Consider the following 20,233-nt stretch of genomic DNA (forward strand, 5'->3'; position numbering starts at 1 on the left):
AAAATGTTGTCATTTATCCTTTCTGTGAAAATGGACACTATTCAATGCAACTCTATTCCACTTTTATTTCTATTTTGGAGATAAAACGGGAAGAGCAGGGAAGAGGAAACATTTCAAACTGATACTTACTAGATTTGGTGAGTGCTGCATTGACCTCATGGATGAGAGGCTGGTCTGGTGCATGTACCCATAGCCTTGGGAATGGCTTTGCTGGTAGGCTCCAGGAAGAACGGGCGCTGTACATGAACATACACATACAAAGAGTCCTCAAAGCGAGCCTCAAAATACCCCTCCCGAGCACCCAAGGGACTTCATGCTCTGTTACACTCTTCTGAAACCAGATGCCATGTTCAGTGCCATGTAAAATCTGGGTAGTGGTGTTATAAGTGATCTAGATTAGTATAAATTTCAGCAATTAAGGACATATATAGGGAATCAGTTTAACATGCAGTTAAAATATATTAGAAATACTTGTATTACTCTACTGCAGAGGCTCTGTTCAAACAACACAAGTACAAAACAAAAAGTTCCCATCGCCTTTTAATAAAATCACATTTTTACTCAGCTATGTAATCCCCTTAGACATTTTCCAAATAAAAATAAGAATTTTTTTAAAAATTGAAGTGGATCATCAAACCAATGACAAGAGTATAAATGTTTTCACAGAATACTCATATAACAGATGCTCTCAATATTTCAAGACATATAGCTAAATATTACGTTTACAAAAATGGTAAATATAGCATATGGTTAGCAACATATGTTTGTTTAGCAGTTAATAATGAGTCTATACCCCAAAAGAAAACTTTATTTAAAATATATAAATTCTCCATTTTATCTTGGCTGTAAGTCAAAACTAAATAAGTCATCTGAATATGTTACAAAAGCCTAACAAACCAAACCATGTAAAGAATTTCATAAACATCTTTCTACATCAAAAAAAAAAAAAAAGAAAGAAAAAGAAAATAGTATCAAAGTAGCATTCACTCATTTTGTGCTGTTCTCACCACTAATTATGACAATCAAAAGACATAGTTCCTGTTTTGAAGAACACTGAATTCTAGAGAAACCAACACAGAAACTAGATAAAAACCCCACAAAATCAGTAGATGTATGCTTGACTCTGTGTTTCTCTCTAAGTATATATAAGTACTTATAACCAGAAGCAAGGAGTTGGCTACGAATGAGAGGATTTTAGTAACACACCCTCCACTGGGTTTTGAACAATCATGGGATACATTAGTAAAACTTGTATGATATAATTACTATAAAAATCCACAATAGGTTGCCAGTGTTGTTCAATCAGGTTGAGTCTGTAATTAATCTAGGTTGATTTATTTAGGACAGTTTTTATAATAAAAGAATAAAACGGATATAATTCTTGGGTACTATGAATAATTACTATTTTATAAGTGGTATGTTCATTCTGATGATACATGAGAACATCAAATTTAAAGAAGTCTACTCATCAGAAAATTACAAATCATAAATGTGTTCTCCAGATGATAATGACATTAGGTTGAATGGGAATTTTTTTTAAGTTCTTGAATTAATTCATATTGCAATGTTGTTAGAAATCGTGTTTATTTAATGTCTAGGTGCGGCATCAAAGAGAAACCACCGAGTTCTTAACTTGGACTGTGGTACATTCTAAAGTTATTAAAGCGTTAAATATCAAATACTTCAGAAAATAGCACTGTTTAACATTATCAACTCAATTTAAATACTTAATGTCAAGAGATGTCAAGAATATTGTCAAAATTCACTCATGAAGAAAAAATAATGAAATCGCTAAAAATATCTAAGCCCACTTAATTAGCTGAGGAACAGAGCCATTGCTGTGTATTGGAAGCAGGGACCATTCATTTCTTCCCTCCCTCAACTCTCAGCAAATATTGACTGAGTGAGTTAATGTGTGCACAGGGCTTACTACATCACCTGTCACTTAGTAAGCCTCCATAAATCTTAACAACTATCACTGTCCACTGTGTTCAAGGCATGCCAGGCATCAAAGGAGAGGGGTGACAAAAACGATTGCCCTCCTCGAGCAATAATGGCCTGGACATCTGTTCTTTCCCCAGCTGAAGAAATGGCTCTGAATACTCAGGGCATTTCCAGTTAAATATGTAAGTCAAGGACTCCAATTACACACCCAGAATGGCAGGCCTGAACTGGTTCTTAGCCACATAAACAAGTCATTGCTTCATTAATTATTATTTTAATCTATTTATAAATTCTAAAGGTTAATTAAAAAACCCCATAAACCTACCTAAAATTAAGAAAAAATAAACTTTTAATCCTTTGTTACACTATCAAACTGTGACTTTCACATTTTGATGCAGAGAGTTAAGCATGGTCATCTTAAAATATTTGGGGGGAAAACTATCAGGAAAAGACAATGATGAAAAATATTTTTAAACATGCTATCTCATGTGATGTGATGTGTCTGTGTGTACATAGTTTGTACGTCATCATCCTAGTACTGACAATTCGAGAATGTTGTTGAACAGTGTTCTCTAATTTTGGCTGTTAGAAACCAAGTATATCCACACCTGTTCAACTGCTCAAATCTGACCTTCAAAGAGAACCTATAGATACTGTCAAATACAGCAGGAAAAGAAAGTGATGTATTTGTCCTAAATCTGTGTAGGTTGGAGAGAGCAGGGAAGAGTTTAGAAGGCGGAACCTCGGGGTAAATATAATCTATCTCGTTCTTACAGTTTCTTCTCATGCCCTTATTTCCATTTCTCTCTCCAGCTGCATTACTTAATGCACGTTCCTTCAGGGCTATCAAACTTTGTTATCTACTTTATACCTGATACAATAAAAGAGTTTTTAGGAAGCTCCTATTAGAGCTATGAAAAACATAACTAAGAGCCCAGAGGAATCAACTTACTAAAAGCAAATGCCAATTTAAAAGGAGGCAGACATTGCTTTTTTTATTGTTTTGCTACATGATTTCTTTTTTATGAAGCATAGGCAAAATAAGCAATAGGAAGTTTAGAACAATGGCTTCAGAAATTGGGTCTATTAAGAATTTGGGTGAAAGATAGCTATTCCATGTGAGTATGCCATTTCTTCCATGAAAATATGGAACTCAAAAGGTTTTGCAAAAGCAAGATGTTAAGCTAATTTTGCAACAAACAAAGACTTCTTATCAGAGAAAAATACATTGTGCCCTCTTCCTTAAAACAGTGGTCAGATTCCACCAGCACTGACACAGATGGATGATGGTTCCATGATGGTCTTCCCACACAAGAGTCCTGAGGTTGAGAGTTTTTATTGCAGTAGCATAAAAGCCATAAAACAATAGCTTTAGGGGCATCTGGGTGGCTCAGTCAGTTAAGTGTCTGACTTTCGGTTTCAGCTAAGGTCATGATCTCATAATGGTCGTGAGATAGGGTCCCACACTGGGCTCCATGCTGAGTGTGGAGCCTATTTGAGATTCTCTCTCTCCTATCCCTCTGCCCTCCCCACTCCCTGCTCATGTGTGCTTTCTCACTCTCTCTCCAAAAAAAAAAAAAAAAAATAGCTTTCATTATCCTAAGGCAACAACAAAACACACAAGTGTGACTCAATTTTCATTTCACATTGGTAAGATTTATTGACTGGAGATCTGGAAGCTCACTAAAGCTCTAAGGATTTCAGGCTGTATTTGGAATGTCCCATAGTATTTATGAAACCAAAATCTCTTTTAGCAAACAACAAAGTTCTTCCACGAACAGCCAATACTAATATTTTCTATTTAATCCTTCTCCTTACAATGAAAGGAGATAAAACCAAGATAGAGAAGTAAATAGACACGAAGATCATAAAACAGAAGGTGAAAATGGAAGAAAAAACATTTTTTTGGAGGCTTCATAAATCTGAAACTGGAAAAGTAAGGAAATATGTGTAAACATGCACAGTAGAGTAAATGAACCAAAGATATGCACCCACAATCATAAAAAGAGAAAAATCCTCAAAAAGAAGCCAGCCCACTGTTGGGGATGACCATGGAGTAGGTAAAAGAAGAGGAGGATTATAGAAGTGTCATTGGCGTGCACAGTGCATCCCATGTTGCCATGTAGTTGTCAGAAAAACTCTCTAAAATAGGTATCATTCCCACTTTAGAGAATAAAATACAGAGGCTGGGAGATTAAGCGGGAAGGCAGCAGAGCAATGGTCTCTGCATATGAACACCAGGATAAAGGTCTGATGTCCTCAAAGATGAGGTAGAGGTTTTGAAAGCCTCACGATGACAACAGCATCATAGTAGATGGCCAAACTCCAAATGCAAAAATAGAAATAAAAGTAATGCCTTATTGATTCCTTAGCCCATTAGGGTTAGTATAAAAAATACCATAGACTGGGCAGCTTAAGCAACAAATTACTTCTTGCTGTTCTAGAGACTAGGAAGTCCAAGATCAAGACGCTGGCAGATTCAGTGTCTGATGAGGATCCATTTCCTGGTTCATAGATACACTGATTCCTTTTCCTGAGTCCTTAAATGGCAGACGGGGATGAGGGAGCTCTCTGGGACCTCTTTTATAAGGGCACTAAATCCACCCTCTTGACCCAGTCACCTCCCAAAGGCCACACCTCCTAATACCATCACCCTGGGGGTTAGGAATTTGACATGTGAATTTGGGAGGGACACAAGCATTCAGTCTGTAACAATTAGTTAACATAGATGTAACACAAATAGAGAAAATAATCTTGGGGGTTTTCTCACAGGCTTACTTTTTTTTTTTTTAATCAGAATAAGGAAAAATTACCCCTCAGAAGCTTTCCAATAAAGAATATAGGATGCAATGACATTACTGTCATATTTTCTTAAGAGTTGACTACAGTTTTATCAATTAATGTGGGTCTAAGAACTTAATGAGTTGTGGGGGGTTTTTTTCTTCTTTTTTTTTTAAGGACAAAGAATCTGGATTTGGACAGTCACAAGGGAATTGCTAAAATGAATGAAGACATGACTATAAATGAGAAAGTATGAAGATACTGCTGGTTGTGAAGTAAATACTAAATAATGAGCTAAACCCTTATTAGATCTCATCTAGGCTATGAGCAAAATGGTTGAGCTAATCGGTCATCAAATAAGCCCATGATGTGGGCCTTTTTGTTCAAATAACTTTTTCGGGTGCCATCAAGGGTTCCAAATCAGAGCCTCAAGCCCTCATGGCACCTGCTTCTCTCCACAAGCCCCAAGTGAGTGCTAAATCCACATTTATGCCAAATACAGCAGCAAGATGATTTTTTTTAATCTGATAGAATTCTGAGCACTATAGAAAGTTCTCCTTGACTGCAGAAGACAGAAACAAGCCAGATTGCCTCCAGGTTTTAGTTTGTTGGTTTTTAATTATAAGCTGTGAAGAGACAAATGCTTAAAAAACCAGCTTGCTGCATAATAAACTATGAATAAAGAGACTTTAACATAAAAATGAGATAATCTACAATTGAGTTGAAACCACCAAGTTTTAAAAGACATGCATAATCATCACTGCCATACAAAACAAGTGCTCAAACTTTGGAAATCATATGTAAAAATAAAAGCAATCATTACTATTTCATATGTTGAATTTCCAGCAGGTCCCCCAGACCAATTAAATCAGACTTTCTGGGGTGGGAATGGAAGGGACTGAACACTGGTGTCTTATTTTTGAAGGCTTCCAAGCAATTGAATGGGCAGCCAGGGTGAAGAACCACTGAGCTACTGTGAGCTTCCTTCTCCCCAGCCCAACACAAATTTAGAGGCTCATGTGACCCTATACATGCTATTCCCAAATTCCTGCTCTCCCCCTGAAATGGACTGAATATTTGTGTTCCCCACCCCCAAAACTCATACGCTGAAATCCAAACCCCTAAGATGATGGTATGGGAATGTGTGGCCTTTGGGAGGTGATTAGGTCATGAGAATGGAGCGTTATGAATGGGATTAGTGCCCCCGTGAGAGGCCAAAGAGCTAGCTAGCTCTCTTTCCATCAGGTGGGGACACACGGAGAAGACAGCAGTCTGCAACCTGGGAAGAGGACCCTCACCAGACTCAACCATGCTGGCAGCCTGATCTCAGACTTCCAGCCTCCAAAACAGCGAGAAATCAATTTCTGTTGTTTGTCAGCTATCCAGTCTATGGTGGTCTGTTGTAGCTGCGGGAAGGGGCTAAAACACGTATCTCCCCCCATGACTTGTTTGTATTTGTGGAGGCAAATGTTCAACCCTGGACCAGAGAAGCAAGTAGGGATCCTGGGAAGAAATCTCAGTAAGAGGAAGCTCACTGGAGAATAACCCAGCCACTAATATGCAGCACTCAGGGTAAGGCAAGCACCACGGGACACCACCCAGGGAGGGCTGACCAGTGGAAGCTGACCCCACTTCCCAGGGGCTGACCAGAACAGGACCTGGTTACCATCTCAGAGGGAAAGGGGGGCTGGGGCGTTTGGAATCGTGCAGCCAAAAAAAATGTCTTTACAGATGCAAAAATTATCCCTCAAGCCAATGATAAGTTCCTAACAATTTTCTCCATCTAGACCCCAATACCATCTTGGTTTTAATTTTCTGTTCTTAGATAAATGCTATTACTAGAGGGTATTGCAAACCTCCTTTGAGAAAATTCAAAACATGTGAAAATATTTCATCACCTAGGTATGTGTCCCTGTGAAAATTAGCGGGGGAGATATGTATCACAGGACTTCTGCTTTCCAAGGAATATCAAATATGAATATAATAAAATTTGAGTAAATGAAATCTTACAAGTAGGCGGATGACTTTGGTTTGCTCAGGACTCGCCCAGTTGCAGCAGAGAAAATTCTGTTCCCCGGGAACCCCCTTGGTCTCAGGCCAATCAGCACGGCTGGTCGCCCTACTTACAACATGCCAGGCCCTGTGCGTAGCGTGGCACGTGCATTAGGTGGAGAAACTGTCACCACTTTACTGATGGCAAAGTGCCCATTTTACAGATGGAGAATCTGCAGGCTACAGGGATTCAGTAACAGTTGACCACTCACTCCAGCGGCAGGGAAGACGGGAGTGAGGGGAAGGGAAAGCCGAGAGAAAAGAGGTTTAATGCGTGGAGAGGTGTGTGGGGCAGCTTCGTTCTGCTCACAGAGGTGACTCGCTCACACTGACTTTTCTCACTGAAAAGTATACTTGGGGGTATAAAGGCCACAGGAAGTTGAGGTGAATGTGGTTGATGAGGTGTGCTAGAACATCTCTGGAAGAAATTATAGTGAGAATAATGCATTCACTTTTGGAAAAGTTAGCTCAAATCATAGAGAATAGCATTGTTTCTGAAGCAATGGCTTTCAGATTTCTTTTAAGGGTCATTTTCGCATCTGGTAAGTTTCTGGAGTGCATGTGTGTGTGTGTGTGTAATCTTTGTTTCTTCTTCCCTTTGCCAATAGTATCCTATTTTATCCTGGCCAATCATCATTCAGTCACCTTATCCTGTATGAACAGTTTTCAAGTCTGTGTTCAAGCCACATCTCCTAATATGACTTCAACCACTCTCCCACTGAGCAAGGAAGACCCCCATCATGATGCCACCTGACAATTTTCAAAATCCTTCTGTAGGACACTGCGTGCAAAATGTTACTTCCCCAGATCAGCATCAGAAGAGTGACAAGCTCTATAGACGTGCTAAGAATTTAGTTGCAAACATAATTAAGTCCAGAAGATTGTTTAACTATTTCTTCTCTAAATTTAAATAATAGATTTATAATGTTGCTTTAGTCAAATATAAATTGGATATTTAAAGATTCCTAATTACCTATTAACTAGATTATGTACTTTTTAAAATTATGCATATATGAATTACATCTGACCATTTCATTTATATATTTGGCTTAGTTGCCCCAAGTAAGAATTTCTAAAGTATTGTTTTGGGGCTCTGCTGTTCCTAAATATCAAAAAAAGAAACACAAAATTAGTTATTTTTTAAATGATCAGCCAGTTAAACTTAGCCTCACAAGCCCAGAAAAGCAGTATATTTTGATTTCAAGACTAACTGGTTTTTCTCTAGAAAAAATAAGTCTGTGAATATTCTCTGGAAGAACTGAACCAAGACATACTGTAGTTTGAACGGAACTAGAGAGATTTAAAGTTAAGAATATCTGCTATTTTGCTTCAGAATAATCTAGCCAATTTACTCTTACATTAGATTTAAATATCAACTTGTGTATTTTTCTCTCAGATTTGTTTCTCATTTTTAGCTATATAATTCAGGATAAACTCCCCAACTTATAACTGTAACACAAACCAGAGATATAAGCAGGATTGTCACTGAGGGAAAAGGAGATAATTTCTGCCCCAAATTACAGAGTCTTGAATAATGTTCTCATGGCACAAAATCAATGAGGTATGTATCTGTGTCTACACGTGCACATGCATGCTATCTCCCAAAATGAAAATAAAGGAATGCACAGTATGGAGATATATATATTTGTAGTTTTCTGACAAGAAAGACATAATTTGGGGCAGTTCTTTGATAAGATGAAGGCAATAAAGAACCTAAGGATAGCAGGGACACGGGGATAAATGTTTCCATTTAGGTAAATCATAGCACTGAATCCAGCTTTCAGACACAAATTATGCCATGACTGAAAAGTCAACTCATAGCAAATCCCAATTTTCCTCAGTGAACACCACCACCAATACTGTGCAAGTCAATCTCATGTAGAAAAATTCATTATTCAAGTACAATGAAAGAAAGTCTCATTATGCCATTGTAGAGGGTATTTTGTGAATACTTATTGGATAAATATATGTAGCATTGTTTTTTGTAACATATTTTTAAAGACTTAAAAACAGAATATGCATTTGGTTTATTCTTGCACTAATCAATTCAAATACTGACTCTTAGGAAATATGACCAATCCACAAGTAGTTCCCAAATACAGTTTTACATGAGATGTCTTTAGTGACAAACCACACTAAATATCATATGTACACACATCTCAATAATGATAACACTTCTAAATGAGCAAGTATACTTTTTTCAACCAATAGACATATGTGAAACGGAACCAATGTGTCCCTGACATGATTTGAAGATAGGGAAATGTAGGAAAATGAATATAAAGGATTGTCTGGGTCTTCTAGAGCCCAAGCTTCAGCTTAAGGGAAGTGGCTGGGGCTGAAGAAAGAGGCAGGTGTAAGAGTCACAGTCGGGTAGGGAGCTGAGCAACAGGTCATTGGAATCAAAGGCACATAGTGTTAAAGACATGTAGACAGGATCCAGGTAAGATTCCGACAGGCTAGTAAATAAATTTAGTACACACGGGTCGGATATATGGTGGAAGATAAAGATCAAAAACCAGAATGTCTGAAAAATGTAGCATGGGCGGACCAGGAATATTTTTGGAACAGGATTAGGCACTAAGGAGTAGGGAATCTGGCCACAAGGGGAGAACCACACAACAATGAGCTGGGGCAACAGGAGATAATGACCAAACAAAATGCAGAAACTCAATACAACCCCCAGCTGCAGCAGCCTGGGGCAATTTTAAGTAGTTCCTGTAAAAGTCAGGATCCAATCCCCATGACCTCCTAGCCTGGGGCTTGGGGCAGAGGGGTGTGGGGCACCTGGATGAAACAGGAAGTGGGGGAGAGCAAGGAAATTCATGACTACAAAGGTAACATTATGACTGTTTTATATCTAAGACAAATAGGTAAATACACATGTATACTCAGTCTATTACCCAATTTGGACATCAAATTTGATCCATACGAACCAAAAATGACTATTTCCATTTTCATTACTAATGTTCAACAATATGGAAAAGCTACTCTCTCCCTCTCCATGTGCGTCACTTTACCATTTACAAAACTCTTCTAAAGTTTTCCCCTTGGACGCATATGCCATGGCCACATCTATCTCCTTCCCGATGATCAAACCTTCTCTTTTCCCCAATCAGCTCGGCTTCGCAGGAAATATATTTTTAATGTTTTATTGTTTGCTACTTTAAGTGTCAGATGTTTCTCCTTCATACACATATGGAACCCTTTGATTTAATTTTGGCAAATCAATGAAAGACACATGTGCATCTTGGAACAAGTGCTATTCATTAGTATTTGATCCTTTTCCCAACTTCACACTCAGAAAAGGAAACTTATGACGTTTCTTTCTTTTGGGGGGCGGGGGGAGTTCTTAATCTCAGGAGACATTATGACGTTTCTTTCATTCTCAGTCTAATGATACCAGGAATATGAGTTTCTCTAAGGACTTCAAATTCAATCAGAATCCTGAACCTTTTTCTTGGGGGTGCAACTGAACTAACTAAAAGTTTCTAACAGTGTGCAGGGTGTGCTTTCCTATAGGCTTTTTTATAGACACTAGCTAGACGGCTAAATATGATCATGTAATCACCAACAATAGGATCTTACATTATAAAGGACTCGTTTATTTTCCTATAGGCTAATTTCACACAAAAATTTATCTCAGCCATTTATCACAGAAGTATCTCAGTCATCAATTCTTTAAATCTTCCTACCTTCAATGTAGACACTTAAAACGTCATTTTTTGATGGATATTGCTCACTTCTCGAATTCATATTGGAAACGACGCTCAAATACAGTAGGGAAATAGTACAACTGAAAGTTTCTTGTTAAAGGTATTTTCTTTGCAGAAGTCAGGCTAGGAAGGAGCTGGAGTTTTTCAGAGGGTTGGGGTTGCCAATCAATAACCAGAAAACTGAAGTATTGGTTCCAAGAGAAATACTGGTACATTTAGATTAAATGAAGGCAAAAGAGTTCAAACTCCGGAGTGCATTTCCTAGTTGGTTGTTCCAGTTATCTAATTTTAAAGCCACGCTCACCATTAAAAACCAGTAACACTGAATTTGGGGCAGAATGCCATCTGTAAATCATAAAACATAAATCCTCAATGGGCAGGGAGAATCAACAGAAAAATTAATGCAGACACTGAGCAACAGATTGTGACTTTATGAACACTTCATATTAAAGGAGATTTCAAAACACTGCTCGTTCGATGCCTGTCCATCACTTTCAAAACAAAGAGTTTATTATTGTGCCTGCATTTGATATTTCTGTTCTCAATATAATGGCAAACTGAAATTTTAATGATGGCTATTATCCTTAGGAATTAAGGGAGCATTCTGCGGTCTTCACTGTGTCTAGGGAAGAGATGACTTCTCCTTGCACTTTGTCTCCTTCCATTCACCATTTCTTTGTGGAGCATTCCTGGTCCTGCACTAGGTACTGGAAGGAGAGCTAACTGGCACGTTCATTCTCTGCCACCATGGAGTTCATGACCAAACAATAAACTAGAGTACACTGAGACAGAAGCCATGCAAGGTACGGATTTCAGAATTCTGATGGGCACTTTCACTTTATTAAGTTCCTATTAAGGACAGTTGTCACAAGTGAAATAAACCCTGAAATGAGAAGTATTTGTATGAGAACCGAAGTGTTAATGTAGAAATACTTTACTGATTTCTTGGTTATGAAAGGTCACTGGCTGACTCAGGCTTTGTAATAAACAGAGGTTACAATGTTATATTTCAGTGATACATCTGACATTTCTACTTTTTAAGAAACTATAATAAGGGTTATTTTTGCACTGTTACTCTCAACCAAATTAGCTCTAATTAGACTTCATAAAGACTAATACCAAGTTTTAGTGATATAGCACATGTAGCAAAGCTCTTCCTTTGTATTTCAGATCAGACTTTAATTTGAATATATGTATGTATCAACAATATTTATTAAGTGTTTTGCAGGTACTGTTCTAGATACTAGTTATAGAATTCAGGACAAAGCAGGCAGAAAGAGTCTGTTCTAATAGAGTTTATTATATTCTGGGGGAGCCATAATTAATTAATACATAATGAAATATCAGGTAGTAAAAAGAGTAATAGATGTATACCCAGAAGTGGAAATGCTAGATAGTCCTATTTTTAATTTTTTGAGGAACCTCCATACTGTTTTCCATGGTGGCTGCACCATTCTACATTCCCACCAACAGTGTATGAGAGTTCCAATTTCTCCACATCCTTGCCAACATTTATCTTTTTTTGCTTTTTTGAGTTTTTTAGGATAACAGCCCATCTAACAGATAAGAGGTCATATGTCACTGTGATTTTGATCTGCATTTCCCTGATCTGATAGAGATATCTGTGTCTCCTGGTTCACTGCAGAACTATTCACAATAACCAAAATATGCCTACAGCCCAAATGGCCATTGACGGATGAATGGATAAAGAAAATGATATATACATACAATGAAATATCATTCAACCTTAAAAAAGAAAGAAATCCTACCATTTGTGACAACATGGATCAACCTAGAGGACATTATACTAAGTGAAATAAGCCAATGAAAGAAGGACAAATATTGTGTGATTCTACTAATAGGAGGTGTCTAAAATAGTCAAACTCACAGAGCAGAGAACAGAATGGCAGTTGTCAAGGGCAGAGGGAGGGGAAAATGGGAAATTGTTGCTCAATGGGTATAAAGTTTCAATTATGAAGATGAATGAGTTCTAGAGATCTGCTGTACAACACAATACCTGTAGTTAACAATACACTCCAGAGTATTGTAGATGTTAAGAGGATAGCTCTCATGTTAAGTGTTCTTATCACTCACACACACACACACACACAAACCAAACACACACACACACACACACACACACACACAAAAGGAAAGTTTTAGAGGTGATGGATATGTTTAGTACCTTGCTTGTGGTGATGGTATCATGGGTATATGCATATGTCCAAACTCATCAAAATTTAGACATTAACTATGTACAAATGTTGTCTATCAACTATGCTTCAGTAAACCTTAAAAGAAGAGTTATAGATAAAAATAAAGCAGGGTAAGGGGATAGGGAGTTATGGGTGTATGTGGGTTGAGAGCTTTCTAGGTAGAGAGGTCAAGGAAAGCACTTCTAATTAGTTGAGATTTAATCAGAGACCTGAAGAAAGGGAGGGAAGCCACAAAGCACCTGCGACTGTTGCAGGCCAAGAACCCATGGTGAGAGAAGGCCTACCATGCTGAGACAGCCAGGAGGTCCGGGTGAAGACAGTCTGGGAGAAGATGAAACTGGAGATATGACCAAGTGCCAGACATGTAACACCTTGTAGCCTGTGGATCTTGGTTCTTAGCTGAAGCGTGAGTGGAACCATTAGAGAATTTTGAGCAAGGGCGTCATGAGATCTGATGCAGGTTTTTAAAGGATCACTGGCAGCTGGGCAAAGGCCAGATCAAAGAGGGCAAGGATGATAGGACAAAGACCAGGAGCCTACTTCTGACCTGTCAAAGAGATGGGATGGGATGGGATTTGCTCAGGGAGCACTGGACCTGGTGAGGAGTGGCTGGATTGGGGACATCTCTGTCGTGAGCAGGGCCAACGGGCTTACAGATGGCTTGAATATGAAACGTGAGAGGAAGTAAGGCAACAAGGATGTCACCAGTTTTGTTGGCATATGGTTCTGAATGATTATGTCATCAGCTGCGATGGTGAACAAAGACAAGAACAGATATTTGTTTGTTGGTTTGTTTGGGAAGACAGGAAATAACACACTGGTTCCAGACATAAGATTTGAGATGCCTATCCAACATCCAGCAGGATGGAGTCTGGAGTCTGAAAGTCGTGAGAGTAGGAAGGTGCTATGATTTTGGTGTTTCTGCTCTTCTGCATCAGTGATGAATGTCAACCATAAGAGACATTGTGACACTTGAAATAAAAACCCACAATGCTGTCTCTGCACCATGAGCCCCTCTACAAGACTGCTCAGAAGGCCTTCTGGTCACATGATGCCCAAGGAGTCCATTCTCTTGGCAGAATCTAAATCATCCAATGCAGACTAGATCCTTAGACAAGCTCCCAGAGTGGGTTAAACTTCCAAGTCAGAGACCCAATTACCTACCAGTCTCAGGAACTGGTCCTCTACATAGCCTCTATATCTTCTGCAGGACAGAGCCCAAGCAGAGTGCCCAGAAAAGACATTCGGTTGCACACTGTTTCTGCAGAGACTGTGGCTTGACACTCCCCACACTCTGGTCTGGTCTTCAGCCCCTTTCCTGGACATACAGCCCCTGGGCTTAAGATGTCCCAGAGTACGCCAAGTTTCCAATGTGCTGTGTTCTGTCGTATGCTGCTTTTCTGCCGAAAAACTCCTTTCCCATTTCCCCACCTGGCTAACTCTAACTCCAAGTGTCACTCCATCACAATGCCTTCCTGAGCGCAATGGGTTAATGCATCTCGCTCTCTCACCAGAATGTGAGTTATTTAAGGACAATAACTATATCTTTATTTTCTCTGTTTCTAGAGTCTCACACATGGGGGAGATAAATGTTTGGTGAATGAACAGATGGAGGTGTGGGTGCCTTTAAAACACCCATAGGTTTCGGGCACTTGGCTCCCTAATTGGTGCATCACCCTCTTGGTCCACAGTCTACTGAGAGTTCCAGGATGTACTGAAGCATCTCTTGCAACCTAACCTCTTCTGAAGACACAGTGCACCAGCTGGAATGTTAAAGGCACAGCCCAGCTGACGCAGTCACCGAATTCAGAAGCACATTGTCCATCAGTGAAGGCAGGACTAAGTCATCCCAATCAGAGTCCTTCACAACAAAATGGAAAAGTTCACAAGGTTGGAAAACTGCAAATGTCTATTTTAAAAAGTGCATCTGCTTTTCCTCCCCCATTCCCTCCCATACCCTCATAGGCTCCAGAGGGAATCAGAAAACACAAAATACGTGAAGCCAAATGGAACGCCAGTTCAAACCGAGAAGGGTAAACACTGGACAAGATTGCAAACACATACAAATACTAGCAACACAGACCACTGTGAGTTTGGGGCAACCGAAGAAATACAAAGTAGTACCAGAAGGCAAATAGATGTTGCAGGCAAGTGAACTGAAGACAAACACAAAGATCAAAGAAAACCTTTCAGTGAAATAAGCAAGAACCATCAGGAGTATTGCCAGTCACGGAACTGTGTGTCAAATGAAAATAAGTTAACCTAATCTGATACCAAAAGGCAATAAAGATAATTTCAAATAATACTATTCAAGAATCAAAACAAAATTAGATCAAGTTTAAATAAAAGCCTCTTTTATTGAATCAAAGTAACACAGTAGAGATGTAAAATGAAAATCCTTTGGTAACTTAATACCTTGGAAAGCAGATTGAAAAGTAAGAAAGCCCAAAATAATCACATAAGAAAATGAAAATATTCAGCAATCAAAGCAAGAGGGGGAAAATATCACGAGAAACACGTAACGAAAACAATGATACAGACTTAAAAGAGAAGGCCCCTATGCTAATGCTCATGAAAACCAAATGTGAACGATGAAAACATGGTACTTTTGCCTCAAGAAAAGGAGCCAATCGTTTAACCCTTTGTCCCAACAATTTCTTCTGACTCATAGGAAGGACCCTAAAACTCTAACTCTCCCAACTGCCCGGCCACTTAATTCACAAAATACAATGGATCACCTTTAGAACAGAAGCACATTCTCATACATAGAGAAGCAAGGGCAGGGGGGAGGGGGATTTATTTAAATCTATGGCACTTAGCTTAGGAAAATGTAAAAGATCTTAGAGAGTTCTTGTCCTATATCCTTCTTGTTACAGATGTGGACTCTGTGTCTAATGTCAGATGGCCTCCAGAGAACTCAGGCCACGTGGGCGAGAGCTAGGGTGAAGTCCACAGTCTTGTCCTGTGGCCTGGTGCCGTGTCCACTACAACATGGCATGGCCACACACACCCCCTCAACGGCAGGGAGAGAACCCACTATTATAGAGCCTCTCTCTGGGACTTAGCACATTTCATCATATAAAGTCCTAATGTAGATGTTAAAAAAATCACCAAAATCTGGAAGAAAAAATGGCATTTGTAAATACTTACATTTTCTTTTTTCTTCATCTAACCACTAACAAGTACTGTTTTAAAATTCTTTTCAATTTCTAGAATGGCATTTAAACCAATACATATGATTTACTCAAGACACTAAAGGTTTTCATCAAATAGCCATCAAGACCATAAAAGTTTCTTCCTTCTATGGAGTCAATCAGCACCTCCTTACCAGGGCCCAGCATAGTACACATTTCAAAGAGGACCCTGAATTTCAAAGTAACCGAAAAGTCATGGATACTACTCCTTCCCTTCCCCATCAGGAAAACAAAACAAAACAACACTGGGAATGTTTCCATTTTAGGTTTTTTTTTTTTCCAGCTATGCTTTAATGTCTTTGAAACATATCAAAACATCATCAGAACAAAAATGGAAGAATTTCCTTAAGAGCCTTCCACAACAGATTTGTATTTTAAAAAATAATTATACTATATATATTTATAGATGCAGTTCTAGTTTTTAAGATATGAGTTTGTTATACATCTGAAACTAATACCATGTTATATGTCGATCATTCCTCAATTTAAAAAAAAAAAGAATGAGCAGGAAAAAATATTAATTTGGTCATTTCATGTATTCACCTTCTGTAGGGCTTCTATTCTAGCGAGGCAAAGACAGATGAGCAAATAAACAAATAGATATATAATATCTCAGGTGGTATCAAATGCTAACGGAGGGGGGAAAAAAGGAGGGTAAAGAACAGACAGGGAAGGAAAGGGTGCTATTTTATCTCTGGTAGTTAGAGAGGGTCTCTCTGATAAAGTGACATCTGAGCAGAATCGTGGAAAAAAAGTGGGACTAGCCAAAAGCAAATACGGGGATGAGAGGGAACGTTCCAGGCAGGGAAGAAGTTCAGTCCAAAGGTCCAGAGTGGGAGTTTGCTTGGAAGGTTTGAGGAAAGCAGGGAGACAGGACAGTGGGGGTGGACAGAGAATGGGAGGAAACGAGCTTAGGGTAGCAGCCAGGGCCCGGAGCAGGTGAGGGCCTTATAGGCAGTGATGAGGATCTGGGTTATATTCAGCAGAATATTCAGCGGAAGAATGACATGATCTGACTTACGTTTCAGAAAGCTCCTTCTGGCCGCCAGGGGGAGAACAGAGCGGGGCAGAGGGTTGGCAGCGTGGGATGACAAGAGCAGAAGCAGGAAAACAGTCCGGAGGCTACTGTGAAGATCCGAGGCAGAGGGGGTCCCAAGCGCTAGGATTCTGGATGCATTTTTCCTGGTAGAGCTGACAAGATTTGCTAATGGGTTGGAGGAGGGTGTGAGTAAAGGACAGGAGCCAAGGATGACTCCACAGAGTTTGACCTCAGGACCTGGACAGCTGCAGTTGTCCCTTAGCAAACTGGGGACCTGAGAAAGAACAGGTTGCTGGGGGGAAGGAGGAGAGTAGGGATATTGTTTTGAACATATTAGGTTTGGTATGTCACTAATCATCTGAATACAGACATAAGGTGCCAATTGATAGAATGTGCCTTGCTTCCCTTAAAATAAATAGAATTAGGCGCATACTCCCATGTAGTCCAAAATCTTTTTGAATTAATGCAGATATCTTGTGGGTACACCATCACTTGGATGAGCATTATAACACTTACTGGCACATCTTTACCTTTGCTTTATACCTCAATATCTATTTTCCAAAATAGGGAATATCACTAAGAGCAGAGCATCTTGGCCCCGTAACAGGGGGATGAGCATGACAAGGCATCTTTAAAGGCATTTTATAAGACATTATTTAAGCTCCTGAGACACCCCCTTCCTGCCAGAAATCTCGCCCCCCCACTGCCCCGCCACCACCTTCCATGGAGTCTGAAATTCCTCCATTTTAAAAAACGTAATTATTCCCTATTAATGTGTTACTCTTACATTCTGCCATAACTGTAAGAATATTTATGTATACCATCTTTCAATGGAGACATTTTCTCATTCAGTTTGGCAGGGTATAGGGTCCTTTTGCTAAAAATAATTAGAAAAAAGAAGGTGTGGCTTAGGAAGAGAAAGAAGGGATAACCTAACAACAGTGGGTTTTCACGGTGCAGTGCTGGAGGTGGAGAATGGAGGGAGTCCACAGGTGCTGAGGGACCGGACACATCTGGGAGAGGGGGTCTGAATTCTCCCTCTCTACGCAGGTTCATCCAGGCCCTTCTCATCGCCTCCTCCCACAGCTGTATCCTGTGTAGCCTTCCCTCTGAATTCTGACTGCCTACTCGACACCTCCATTTGAACATCTCACTGACACATCATTTCAGTGTTCTGTTCTCTCTCTCAAAGGCGTTCTTCTCCCAAAGCCCCCTTGGCCTAGTTAACAGCATTGAGCATTGGCATTTCGGCTCAAATCTTCCTTCCCCGGGAAGGCTTCCCTAACATCAAGGCCAGATGGAATTCCCCTGTTATACATCTTGTAGCCCCCATGCTCTCCCCTCACGGCACTTACTCTGTTCTTAATTATATATTAGTTGGGTCAGTATCTGTTTAATGTCAGGGTCTCCCACCAAACTCTAAGCCCCTTAGAGCAGATGCGCATCTCTTTTGCTCGCTGCTATTCGCATCGCCGGATTCCGGCTCTTGGCTGGTGTACAAAGAGCAGTCAATTAACATTTGGTGAATAAATGAATGAAGGCTGTGTTGGGTGTACAGAGAGGAAGGAGAAGGGTCACTGCTCAGGCAAAGTCTCTAAGGTACATTGCATCAACTCCAAAATGCTGGACTGAGTAAAGTTGACTAAGATGGATCAAAATTTCTTCTTGTATTTGCTTTGGGTTTTGTTCATCTCATCAAGCATTGACATTATTCTGTACCTCCAGAACCACAGAGGACACTGAAGGGAGAAATCCATAACCCCAAATCCAAAATCAAAAAACTCAAGAAGTTACTGAACCCTTTGCTAGAGGAGCAGTCACAGAAAGGGGAGATCGCCCATGTCTATCTCATCTACAGGAGAGCAAAACTAATTGACAAATTCTTCACTAGAATCGTAGAGAAAGGAGATCTTTTAAAACTTTGTAGTAAGGAGGGATCTTAAAATGAAAAAAAATGTAAACTCATAAAACAGTAGAAAAGTGGCTGCCAGGGGCTGGGGGGTGGGGGAAATAGGGAGAAGTTGGGAAGGGATACAAACGTTGAGCTGTAAGATGAATAAGCTCTGAGGATCTAACGTATAACGTGGTTATAATGGTTGACAACACTGTATTGTCTAGTTGAAATTTGCTAGGAGAGTAGAACGTGAATGTTCTCTCACACACAAATAGAAGATAGCTATGTGAGGTGATGGATGTGCTAATTAACTAGATGGGGAAGGGGGAGGTCCCTTCACAACGTGCTCATATATCAGATCATCCCAATGGACACTTCCGATATCTTAAATTTTATATGCTAATTGTACCTCAGTGAATCTGAAACATAAAAGAAAAAAAAAAACTTTCTAGCAGGCTAAGGCCAGCCTAAAGGCGTAATTTAAGATGTATAGGATGTAATTGATTTTAACCTCCTAAGTGCTTTATTCAAATGAATGGAAAAAACAATCACACAACTGCAAGAGTTTTCATGGTCTCATCTGGTCTTCAGTCACTTTACTTTCTCTCCAACCACCCCTAACCCCCGTGTTAAGTTGCTCAACATCAAAATTGCCTGCCTTAGGGATTTATTTCAGCAATACGACCTCTGCGGTTGAAAAGGAAATTCAGGATTCCAGTAGTTCTTATGTGCTTCTGGCCCCTTACCCCACTGCCCATGGCACTAAAATGTACCTGCACCGTAGTCTTAAATGTCAATAAGACCTTTATCCACAGGATTCGTTTAACATCCAAAACAATTTCAACTAAAAGATCTAGACCTAATCCACTAGCTTGGATGCAGAAAACAGAAGAGAGGATGACTACAGGAAATATAGGGAAGATTATTAACAATCAACAGTATTTTCCACTTTAAAAAAAAAAATCTCATATCTCAAGTATCACATCCAATTTGTTTTAGGCAAGATCTAGCTCTGTCTGCAAATGTATATCGATACTGTAATGCACACAAATTCATAGCAACCCCTCTTAGCCACTCAAATATAACTGTAAGATGGATTTTCCTTAATGGAAATCAGATACAAACTCCACAGAAGTCCAGTGTCCACTCAGGCTGCGTACGTCCATCACAGCCAACTGTGAAACAGATTCATGTAGCAGGTCCCAAGACCCTTTTGTCATTAAAGATCCATTGGTGGTGAAAATAGGGAAGGGGCGCCTGGGTGGCTCAGTTGGTTGGGCGACTGCCTTCGGCTCAGGTCATGATCCTGAAGTCCTGGGATCGAGTCCCGCATCGGGCTCCCTGCTCAGCAGGGAGTCTGCTTCTCCCTCTGATCCTCCCCCCCTCATGCTCTCTCT

At 39.7% G+C, this 20,233-nt stretch overlaps 1 protein-coding gene across 3 annotated transcripts in view; it reads right to left on the bottom strand.

Annotated features, from left to right (window-relative positions):
• The window catches only part of NEBL (nebulette), a 341,920-nt gene that overhangs the window by 7,012 nt on the left and 314,675 nt on the right, over window positions 1-20,233 (bottom strand). For all 3 annotated transcript variants that reach the window (XM_032425493.1, XM_032425494.1, XM_032425495.1), the window contains one exon: window positions 130-236. In XM_032425493.1, coding sequence (XP_032281384.1) covers window positions 130-236 — 107 coding nt within the window. The remainder of the gene's footprint in view (window positions 1-129; window positions 237-20,233) is intronic.

The sequence above is a fragment of the Phoca vitulina genome, unplaced genomic scaffold, assembly GCF_004348235.1.
Source record: "Phoca vitulina isolate PV1807 unplaced genomic scaffold, GSC_HSeal_1.0 scaffold33, whole genome shotgun sequence".
NCBI lineage: Eukaryota > Metazoa > Chordata > Mammalia > Carnivora > Phocidae > Phoca > Phoca vitulina.